At 37.3% G+C, this 12,368-nt stretch overlaps 1 protein-coding gene across 3 annotated transcripts in view; it reads right to left on the minus strand.

Moving 5' to 3' along the window:
- mcc (MCC regulator of WNT signaling pathway) overlaps nucleotides 1-12,368 on the minus strand; it is a 112,082-nt gene that overhangs the window by 19,341 nt on the left and 80,373 nt on the right. For all 3 annotated transcript variants that reach the window (XM_007897389.2, XM_007897390.2, XM_007897388.2), the window contains 7 exons: nucleotides 11,256-11,419; nucleotides 9,767-9,973; nucleotides 6,111-6,257; nucleotides 5,682-5,771; nucleotides 4,024-4,172; nucleotides 2,258-2,398; nucleotides 1,758-1,858 (listed from right to left, as the gene is read on the minus strand). In XM_007897389.2, coding sequence (XP_007895580.2) covers nucleotides 1,758-1,858; nucleotides 2,258-2,398; nucleotides 4,024-4,172; nucleotides 5,682-5,771; nucleotides 6,111-6,257; nucleotides 9,767-9,973; nucleotides 11,256-11,419 — 999 coding nt within the window. The remainder of the gene's footprint in view (nucleotides 1-1,757; nucleotides 1,859-2,257; nucleotides 2,399-4,023; nucleotides 4,173-5,681; nucleotides 5,772-6,110; nucleotides 6,258-9,766; nucleotides 9,974-11,255; nucleotides 11,420-12,368) is intronic.

The raw sequence follows: 12,368 nt of genomic DNA on the forward strand, positions 1-12,368 counted from the left end.
ATCAGTTTTATTCCAGTATATCTGATATCTGGCTTATTTCCACGAAATCTAGTTTGTAAAATTAAATTTAGTTTTAAATATCCTTCATTTACAGTACATTGTCAGGATTCCTAGTTTAGAAGCTTTGATGTCAAGGAGTCCTAACATATTGAATACAATAATGAAACATTCTAATTTCCATGTGCCAATAAAGTCTGAATAAAGAATCTGCAAAAGTGAGAATAATAATATTGTTGACTGCCAGTAGTGTAGAAGCAAAATAATTCATCACTAGTTAAATTCATAGCAAGAGTTAGATTTAATATGTCCAACCTGAACTGGTTTACACACTGAAGCAACGACAGTATTTTAATCAGCCACAGATGACCTACAGTAAATAGACAGAATATCCATATTGCAACTGGACTAGAACTTTGTAATTTATAACCAAATGATATTACATTTGTTTCTGTCCTATTTAATGAATATGTATGTGCCAAGGTTAGAATCAGATGTTCAATGAGGCAAATTCATGGAGAGATGTTCACAATAAAGCAATTAGTTACCATGATGGGATAAGGCAATTTTATAACCAACCACCTTCACTACCAGTAACCCAAGTATGAGGAGGAGAATTGAATGATGGTTCAGAATAGGGCTTCATCCAATGCTGCTAATGCTGAACGAGCGTGTGGCTTGGTGAACATACAGTGCTATTAGATGCAAGATAGGATCGAAGATGGGCAGTGGTGAGTGGACATACCCAGTATAACCCAAGGGAAAACCCTCAATCTGTGCATCATGTCTAATGAATATGCATGTGCTAATGTTAAAATCAAAGTTCACACACCCATCACCCTAATCCTCACTCGCTTCAACTGATACTCTGTTGCCGAACGGATCAACTTCAAGACCTTCACGCTCACATACAAATCCCTTCACTCCCTCGCACCGCCGTATCTCTCTGATCTGCTCACACCCCACTCCTCTGCCAACTCCTTTCGCTTAGTTAACCCAGGCCTGCTGTGCACCCTTGTACTCATCAACAACACTATTGGTGGCCATGCCATCAGCCACATTTTCTATTTTCCTTTTTTCTATTCCTATGTTGTAGACCGTGCCTTTGGTCACTCGCCCTCCTCCCTTGCTCTGCATCCAACCCTGCCATTCTACAGTGATCTGAAACACTACCTCGTGTGAAGGGCGCTCTATAAATGCAACTTTGAACAAGATTTTGTTCTTGTTGTCTGGTGTTATGGACTGAAAGTCTGAGGTAAAGTTATCGAAGGCCTCATCTGACAGAATGGAAATCTCATATCATGAGACTTAAGCCCCATAAATGATTAGGACAGATTAGAAGTTACGATCTATTTTACTGGACCTCCTGTATTGGGCAGCTCTGAGTAAGTAGGTACTGAGACTGGATGGTAAACTCAGTTGCTCTAAGATTATGGATTCGTTTTGTTCCTTTTTTTCTTGTAATTGTACTGGTATGTGCTTGCTAAACAACTTTCATCTGACTTTCATAACCACATGGCTGAATTGACACACCTAGAAGGAGTATAATTAGAGCTTTGATAATTGCATGACTCTAACATCATTGTGTGCATCATCAGGTTATTGGTGCTAATAATACTATTTTCAGTTATAAGCAATACAAAATCTTAACTATTTCAAATTCCTTTTGAAAATCAGTTCACTTATGTAAATCGTCTGTTTGAGGTTTCTCTCTTCCCGTTAATATACAAAATTTTTAGAAGCCAACAATTTATACCTACCTACAGATCCAACACCAGCAGCTCTGAATTGCCCCAGAATAAGCCCTTGTTCACTCTCAGCCAAGGCCAACAGTAATTCATAGGCTTCAATGCATTGCTCACTGCAAACATAAGGTGCCATCAAATATTAGTGATTATATTTTATAACTGAAAACTGCTGACATGACAATTCAGTATTACACAATGACTAACAACTTGCAGTACAAAAGTAAATTCATAATTAAAGCAACATTTCTTCATGAATGTGTTCACTTCTTCATTCTGTCATTGTGAAAATGATCCTTTCCTCTCCCCAAACCACGTTTCTGGTTTGGGGAAAGGAAAGATCATTTTCACAAAGACAAAATATTGAAACATATTTTGAGATTAATTAAGTAATAGTATCATATGATTGTCCACCTTTAACAAGTTTCACTCACTCCGTATTTGTATTAATGCATGATATTACACAGAAAACTACCTGAAATATCAATAAAACACTTAATATTTATTGTGTTTACCTGTACTGCAATGCAAGCCTTAATGCTGTGCTATTGGATTCATATTTACCAACCAGCATACTCATTCTTTCAGCATTGCTTTTGCATTCTTCCAATGTTATAGTTAATAAGTCATTTTGTGATTTTAAGTGTTCAATTCGACTGCAGGAGAAAAGGACACAAAGTTAATATAACAGAGATCGTATAAACTAGATGGTTTAGCAGAAGGTCAGTTTATAAATAGGGAACAAAGAATTAAGTAGGTTTTTTTTTACAATTTTGATGTTCACTAATCAAATAACTTTAAATTTTAAAACAAAATTTTACTTCACTCTACCCCCAATAGTGCAGGAGCATGATTCCACAAACACCGGCAGTCAGAGGGCTTGGCAGGCAAATTAGCTCTAGGGGTATGATAATAATAAATAATCCTTGCATTTGAAATAGCACTTTTCACGTCTTCTAGACGTCTCAAAGCGTTTCACAGAATATACTGTTAAGTGAATTGACTGTATATGTTGTGGGCGAAACGCGGCAGCCAATTGCATACAGCAGTGTCCCACAAACAATCGTGGATTGAAGTGACCCAATTTTATTATTTTTTTCTTGAGGGATTATTCTTAGGCGTGTGGAGTAAGGAAACTTGCCCAAGGTTTTGCCCTGCCGGGAATCGAACCCAGGTCTCTCGCTTGCGAGGCAAGTGCTCTAATCCCTGAGTTACAGAACTCCTATGATAGCAAAGACCAATCCTATTCTTATCCAAAAGTCACAACAATAGAATTTGAACAGGATCGGTTTGCATTGTACTTTTCATGTTGTTGACTACGATACATGCTCAACAATAAATATACTCCTTCCAACAACACATGAGAGGGCATAACTTATTTCAACAGAATTTGTACAAGCTCCCTTTGGAAAACCCTTCCCCTATTTTATAAATCTGTGTGATCCCAGTTCATAGATCCCAATATAGCACACCTACTTCCTGGCTAAAAAGGCAAGCTGCAGGTTCTCACCATGCTGAATACCGATGGTGGGGAGAGGGGATGATACAGTTCCAGAGTGAAAAGAGCGGTCATGGGAGTAGGATTGCCAGTGATCTTAGGGAATAGCGCGTCTGAAGGTGAGGAAGAGGATCTTAAAGTTGATGCACTGGGGGATAGGGAGCCAGTGAAGCTGGACGAAGATGGGGGTGATAGATTCCCTGAGGTTAGTGAGCGAGAGGATACGGGCTATGGAGTTCTGTATGGTATGAATATTCAGAGGTGGAGCTAGTGAGGCTGACAAGAAGAGCACTGGCAAGATCAAGTCTGGGGATGATAAAGGAGAGGAAAAGGGTTTCAGCTGTGCAGGAGATTCTCACAGTTGGAGGAATCCAGGGAGTCGATACAGTTAGCATTTAAGGAATGGAGGTGCTGACAGGAGCCAAGCAGGAAAGCTTCAGTTTTGTCGATATTGAGTTGGAGAAAGATATGGCTCATTCTGGATTTGATGTCTGCTCGGCAGTCTGTCAGAATAGCAGTGATTCTGGAGTCAAGGATAATAGAGGTAGAAAGTTGGAGTTGAGTGTCATCGGTTTTAATACTGAAGTGACTCCCATGACAAGGTAGAAGTCTGCTGATCTTTCTTTGTTGGCTCTTGGGAAAGTACAATGCAGGAGGAACTATAAGGAACTCATGTAGAATGTAATAGGAAATGACTGGCATCCTTCCAATCCATCTTTGGTCACTGTGGTTAACTGAAGCTGTTCAACCCGCCTGTTTAAAGCTGTTATTGTCAGTTTTTACCTGTTTAGCCTTTCAGTTTCCACTTCAAATTCACGAATTTTGCTTTCAGAGATGGCTGACCCATGGGAATAGAGTGTTTGAAAAATTTCTTGGATATTGGAACAGTCCTGCAAAGAATGGGCCAGGTGTTCTGCTACACTACTGGACACCTATGGAAGGAGATGACAATGCAGGTTTCTGTGAGATTTGCTGTTATATGCTCCAATGTTAGTTCTGTTAATTCTTACATTAATGCACATGAAATAATAAAATACAATGTTATAGTTCTGGGACACTCAATAGCCACTTATGGAATGTTCAGAAAAACAAACATCACAGGAAACAAAAATAGCGAACTTCCAATTCAAAGAAGGCGGCCAAAGACAAACAGAAGATTTGGCAGTTAAAATTTAATGCTAAACGTGTGAGTTTATACAATTTGGGAGGAAGAATAAGGAGAGGAAGCATATGTTATCATTTTAAAATGAGTAAAACGACATTGGGAGACTGCAAGCTAATGGAAACTACATCATTTTAAATCATGGCAAAAATCTTAAATCTGTCAAAATCCAATTTCTATTTTGACATAAATACCTCGCTCAAATTGACATAAAATAAATCCCATCGAAGGGTCATTACCAAAACTATTTTCCTTTTTCAGATAGTGGTTAGGCTGCTATGAATTTCCAGGATTGTTCGTTTTATTTGAAATTTCCACAATTGTCACTTTTCTTTCTATTCCACTTCAGAATCAGATCTCATTCTGTTCATAAAGATCATGCCTATCAGACATACAACCCAAATTCTATTTTTACTTGACCCTTACCAACTACAGTAAATTTCACATAAGTCTGAATTTTATAATAAATCATATAATCGCCTAAGTCGTACATCTGCCAAGTCCAATTGAATTTCCTATAACGTATGCAAGTTTCACATAACTCATACTTTGCACAAATCATATTAAATATATGGTCTCGAGATATGATGCGAGGTTATTAAAATGGAAGCACCGAGTGGTCAGAGATGACCTAGTGGTCAGAGGGTCTACCCAATACATCACAAATCCACACAGACATTGTAGTTGTAGGTTCAATTTACATTACATGCTTTGTTAGCTGATCTCAGTCAGCAAGTAGTTCTACTTCCACAATTGTCCTACCCACTCTTGGATTAAAGAAGGAAAAATCAACTAATGTTCCCACTACACATCACTTTCCAGTGATCATGTTGTAAAACGTGTGTATGTGGATGCCAGTGAGACAACTGATTTCTCCACTTGAATCTCCTACAATTAATTTAGCTGATACATGTTTTGCTTCCTAACCCCTACTCTCTAATGAATTTAAAAGATTTTACTGAACAAAACATCACATTATTCAGAATATTCGTGTTTGCTTTTATTTTATTTACATAATGGAGGCTGATATTGCTTTAAAGGCATCTGCAAAGTAAAGACTGCAGGCCAGTGCAGGCAAATTAGTCAGTGTATAAATTAGAGTAAATCTATTGACACTGCAATGTATACATAAGTGACCTCAATTCTTTACTAATGTGTCTGTCAAAAAGATACATGAATTGTTTAGTAACTTACCAGTGAGTGGTTTGGGAAATTGAGGCCTGACCTGCAAATTATGAACCATTAAAATTGTTGCTTCTAATGGGGTTTAAATACTTACACCAATACTGCTAATCTCTGAACCAAGAACTGGCCGGTCTGAAGAAGACGAGTCTGACCTTGTTTTAGACAGCTTTACCCGTTCAGCAACCTCGTGATCAAGGAACAAAATGCTAACATTAGTAATTGCTTTGCTTGTGCAATAGCATGAAAAAATATTTGCAAAAGCTGCATTACATCACAAAATTAATTCTTACATTGATTAATGCAGGTTGACACCCTTTAATTTTACCTAAAAGCCTCCAAATTAATATTAATTTATCTCCCTCTACAATACAAGTTCATGCGCCCTTTATGTTTGCCCTAAAATACTCTCAAGAGAAAGGCAATACGATTTCCAGGCTAATTATGGAGCCTCCACAGCAGCTGCACAATGACGGTGGCTGTTATAGATAATGCAATGAGATTGCCAGAGGCCACAGAAACTCACCTTTGCAATAGGGATATCATTGCTGCTGCTGCTTGTGCTGAGCTCACCAGTACTTGGGTTGATTGGTCGATTTGCTGCAGTCAAGCGGCTTGGACTAGCTGGACCAGATGCCTGAATGCTTTGCAGACGTGTCTGCAGCTCTCGCACCTGCATTAAAAACACAAACCACTGTAATTGTATCCAACAGATATCATTTTTAGGAAATGAGTAAAATTATGCAGACTATCAAACAGATGCAAAACAAAATTACAATAACATCAGGAATAAAAATATTCAAATTATCTCCAGCTCATCAAGCGTTCGTACAAACAATTTTAGAATATTACATGTACAAACACATTCTAAAGTCTTAACAACTTCCATTTATGTAATGCTCTTCACGTAAAAAATAAATGACTTCATAAAATATAATTGATTTGAAATGAAAGTGAATGTTGTTATAGAGGCAAATGTGGTAACTAGTTTGGATTAAGAGGGGAATATAAAACAGGATAAGAATTTTTTTATCTTTTTTATTTAGCCTGCAGTGTCTGTAGAACATGTTTCACGCTTAAGTTTGCTGGCATGCTGTGCCTACATTAGGCACTGCGCACATTTAAAGATTGAGGCAATTTGTTTGATTGCAGCCCTTGAGGTGGAGTTGGGCTGCGTTGGGGATGGGGGAGGTGGAGAGAAGTGAGGTCTATATTGATTATTAGTCGTAGAAGTAGTCGTCTTGCTGGATGAGGTATTTTTGAATCAGACTCTGGTAAGATTATCTAAGTAATCCTTGCTTTATCTCTGACCTCCACCTACTCACTCTTCAATATTTCACTTTAAGAATTCAAAATTGTTTCTCTATTGCTGCTTCCAGCCTTGGTCAGTTGCCCCTCTGAGGGAGAGAGAGATTGTGTACTCGAGAACCAGAAATTCTGCTTTTGTCAATTCACAAGATCAGTTTGGGGTAAGGCCTATTTGATCGCATTCTTGCACAATCCCAAGCCAAACGTACTCCAATCACAGTATCGAGACGCTTTTAAAAATTAGTCCAGTGTCCTGACCTCAGCTCCCTTCCTGGAAACATGTTCCAGTTGTGAATTACCATTCTCTGCCAATTAGGGTTAGGGTTAATCCTCAATTGTGGTTATCGCCAGACTGCGCCTAATATTTTCCAGAGTTGGGTAGGCAGGATGCATCCATCCAGGAAAGAAGAGTGCACATTCCATTCGAACAATCTATCTCGGGAATCTCCAAGTGTAGGTGGGATGCATGGAAATCTCAGTTGGGTTTGGAGACTCTTAACCATGGTGATGGGTTTCCACATGTGTCAAGACACCCAGCTGACCAAAAAAATGCATCTGATCGACACCCAAGGGGCAGAACTTGGAAGAAACAAAGCCTGAAAAACGTGAAGGAAGGAAAATGGGAGCAGGGGGGGTGATTTTCTCAATCTTATCATCATTTGACCATAGCAGAAACCTTGAATGTTTTAGCCAAACTGAGAGCAAGTTTCATTGCCGGGAGACTATTCAATAATAAAAAATAAAAATAATTTGGTCACTTGAATCCACGACTGCTTGTGGGACACTGCTGTGCACAATTGATTGCCGAGTTTTGCCCACAAAATATACAGTCAATCCATTTTACAGTATATTCTATGAAGCGCTTTGAGACGTCTCAATGACGTGATAAGGCGCTATATCAAATGCAAGATTATTATAAACAAACTGCAGTATTGATTTGGAAAAAACTACACAATTAACACAATGCAAAAAAACTACAAAAGCAGACTCAGTACTTTGAGTTAAACCAATTAAATTGAATTGATGGAAAACGGTTGAATACCACTATTCACACCATCTGCTTTTCTAAATATTTCACAGAAGTGAGTTTTATGCCCTAAATTCCCCGTTGATGATCATCAATGGAGCTTTATCAACTCCAAAGTCTGCCAGCTAACAATCTCACAAAGAAAACAAAAACATAATTTTCCAACCAAGCAGTTTAGCAACAAATGCTTCCAGTAAAATTGTCTAAACAATGACAGAGGGGATTCTGTGTATTTTTTGTTGTTAGATTTTGAACTCTAGGCTCATTTAACAAAGGCTAATTTAATTTATAAAATTATGCCAAGTATGTCTTTCTACATGTCACTAAAATTGTACCTACAACTTTTGATAGCAAAATTTAGAATAATTTCAATGCTAATTTTTGTCTTTTATAATGGCTTGTATTCTTAAGATGTTCCTGGCTGGGTAATAGATCATAAAATCTGAACAATTGTAGTATTAATGATGGCATTAAGCCCAATGAGCCCAAGTTGTGCTCGTTCATCACTGGTGCTAACAACTCTGATCCCGATAATCTGGTCTATCAAACTATCTCTTAAACATTCTGATCTCAAACTCAAGTCACATGTGACAAAGCATTCTATGTTTTACGAATCCTATGCATATAAAGGTTTCTACTAATCTACAAAATTTACAAAGAATGTACCAAAGCATGGAAACAGGCCACTTGGCACCATCAGGCCGCTTTGTATACTCTATATGAGTCTTCACCCATTCCTTACTCCTTCACACCCTTGTATTCCTCTCTCTCTCATGGGAAGGTCTATTGTGCTCTTGAATGCATCTGCACTATCTACTTCAACCACCGCTTTAGGCAGCAAGTACCACAACCTCACTGTTCTGTGTGAATTTGTTCCTCCTAAAATTCTCCTTTTTTCCCTCTCTCCCTCTTAATTCTTCGGGTGACAATCTTAAATTTATACCTTGTTGTTGCCGATTAACCAAAGAGTAGGATAAAATATAGGAAATTATAATTAAAAAAAGGCAAATTCTCTATCCCCCAATCGTTAAAAAAATTAAATTCTGAAAAAGTATCAAGCACAGAAAATGTTTCTCCACAGGAAAGAAAGCAATGCAGATGTTCATTTACTTTACTAAATTTGTTAGTAACAAGCATCAATAACCTGGTCTTAAACTAATTTAATCTTAAGTACTCCAGAATATCCTTCAGAGAGTACTGAATTTAATTACAGAATCTTAAAGTAGATTTATTGATTCAGAAATCTCTAATCAATATTTTGTAACGAATTCAATCAGAATTAATCTTGAGGAAATGTGTAATGAAGCACAAGACAAAACAAAATCAAAATATTGTTTCTCGAGTCTCTCGCAGCCTTACTAACCTAAAATATTCTGTTCTGCAACCTCATCACCCACATTCTCACCAAGCTCCATAATGTGTTGACTTTAAGTTCCTCATCCTTACTTTCAAATGTCTCCACAGCCTTGTCCTAGTTCTTTACTTAGAGGGTAAATAGCAACTGGAGCAGGTTCCAAAGAAGGGAGGTTAAGGCCAGGACACCGAACTCATTTAAAAAGCAGCTTGATGTTGTGATGGGAGGACATTAGAGTGAGTGTTCTAGAAGGCCTTTTTCATCCAAACCAATGTCGTGATCCTAACTCTGAACTCCTGAAACCCAAATCCCTAGTCACTCCCTCTATTGTAAGATATTAAAAATTATCACATGGTATAGCAAAACTGAACTATAACATTCCCCACCAACACAGAAAAATAGCAGGATACCCAGATTATTCCATTCACCGTGCCCGCAAACACTGCTACTAATTTACAATTAGTGATGAATAGGATTTCAAACAGATTCTTACCCTCCGTCGTAACCGGTCTCTTTCTTCACGTATAGCATTCATGGTGGCCTTGGTTCTGTTCAGCTCTTCTTCTTTACTACACAACATCGCTGTGAGGCTTTCATTTTCTTCCCTGAGGCCCGCTAACTCCTTCTCCCATCGAGATCTCTCCTCGGTGAGGGTGGGATAAAAGTCACGTCCTAATACTCCCTCAATTTCCTCAACAGTCTATTAAGAATGCCAAAGATTTCAGCAAAACAATGTTTGCAAGAAAGGAAGTTAAGAAGTATTACACTTCCTAGAATTAGTGAAAAAGATAGTTATATATAGCATCTAATCCTTAAATATAGAAGCACTGAGAGCAAGTTTAGAATTTGAAATGCATGAATGCTCTATTAAATTTTTCAATCAATTAATTTCTCATTGCAATCGTGAGCAATTTAACAGAATACAAAGGTCATCTTCAATAAAAAGTCAATACCTCTGTTAAAACAAACCAAGAGGTTTGAGAACGATAAAGAAGGAGACATTAGATGGATGAGAATAGGTTATAATCAAGAAATACTAGGAGAGGTAGGCAAGCATGAAATCTAAAAGTCTCAAGTCCATAAATCATTAAAATCTATTTTGCAGGTGCAGAAAGCAATCAATAATGGTACTGAATGTTACGGTTTACAACAAGAGATCAAGAATCAAGGAAGTGTTTTCCAGTTATACAGCAATTTTATACAAGTGTTAGATGCAGTATTAATAACATTGTTTAAAAGAGAGAGAGATACTTTGGAAAATGGGGAAAAAGGAATCAAAGAGCTGGCATAATCTAGCAAACGGGCAAAACAGACTGAATAACCTCCTCCTGTTTTTAACATTAAATGATTGAATTATAGAAAGTTAGTAGAACAACTAATCACTGCAATCCAATACCTTAGTATGATGAGCAAATGCATACAGTGAAGTAGTATCACATACTTAATTAACCTTATAGGAAACCTATCAACAGGTTTTCCTAGAATATTTCATGTCAATTATTTATGATGAAATGCCTGTTGTTGCTTCACTTTAAAGTTTCTCAACCTTTGCAGTTTGTGATTTATGCCGTCATGGACTGAGTTTGGGGGGGGGGGGGGTGGTAAGTACAAATAAATACCACAAAATAAATAAAGAGGATGAATTGTACGTTAGGGATTTGAATGTCTTTTTACCATTGTACATTCAAAAATTGTGGAAACAAATCAATTGGATTTTAGTGAACTATAACAATAATAAACTGTAGTCTCTTAGCACAACTAGAGGTCAAAGAAAGATTCTCAAGACCATTTGTTGGTCCAATCTGAACTCCAGCTAACAGGATATAGTTTGCCAGTGTAACAGAACTGAACTAAACTTGTACATTTTGATATAAGAACACATGGATTACATGGATTGAATTTTCAGAAAAACATGGAAAGTATTGTTTTACGACAATGGTTAAACTAGACAATCCAAACAACAGACTAACTCGTACAAATACCTTTATGGCCAGGTCGCAGTGCTCACTGGCAGTGGTGAGTTGTTCAATATGTCTATCTACCTCTGCCACTGATAAATTGCAGCTGCTTTTCTTCCTTCCACATACCACACTCTCCAGTCCAGTTAATACCCTCTGCAGCTCCGAGTTAAGGTCACTGCATGTATCTAACATAAAACAAAGCATAAATAAACACATGTGAATTACTCGTGTCTACAAAAATTACTATATTAACAACTATGACCAAAATTTGAAAAACTATTCTACTTCAAAAGAATACATCCATGTGAAAGGTGTATACAAATGTCAATCCTCAAATTTCACAATCAACAGACATTCAGAAAATTAACTCTGAAAATAGGACACAGAATAACTAAGTGATCCGGCATCCAGTTTACTTTCTTTATGAGAAATGAAACAAAATATATGGCAATTGATTGGCAATTGGTGCTCAATAGTATAAGTAAATATGCTGCTGTTTGGTTAAAATTAGTGTGAAATTTTCAATATTAATCCGCCTCTGTTCTGTGCACAAAGCAGACGAAAATGGACAAAACTATACTGTGTGTGATTTCTCCGTACTGGATATTGATGTAAAATGCAGAAGTAGGTTGTGGGTGGAGGCAGATAGACAAGTAGGGAAAGAGCATGTGCAAGATAGCAATTTCTACTGACATTTACACCAAGATGCATGGAAATAATGTATTCTCATTTGTCACAGTAAATTACTTACATACTTTGTTATTTTAATGCTAGAAACTCTATAACTACTCCCATTTTCACTTCCCTTTTTTCTCCAATTGAACCTCGGATCTCAAGCCAAAGTATTTCAAGCAACGAAACAAGGTTGAAACAGGATAGAAGAGAACCTGCATAATAAATCTCATATGAAAGTAGAGAAAAACAATTTAAAACTTCTATTACAACATTTCAGTGTTAGGAGAGTTACTGCACTCTAAAGTAACTTAATAAGTAGCAGCAGCTGTTAACCCACATTGATGGATCACTAAAAAAATGGAAGCGACATCCACATCTACTATCCCTTGGAGAATACTGTCACATTGCATTAATGATTAAGGGACAATAACCTTATAAACAAGGAGCTTGCTAATATGG

The sequence above is a fragment of the Callorhinchus milii genome, unplaced genomic scaffold (genome assembly GCF_018977255.1).
Source record: "Callorhinchus milii isolate IMCB2004 unplaced genomic scaffold, IMCB_Cmil_1.0 Scaffold1, whole genome shotgun sequence".
NCBI lineage: Eukaryota > Metazoa > Chordata > Chondrichthyes > Chimaeriformes > Callorhinchidae > Callorhinchus > Callorhinchus milii.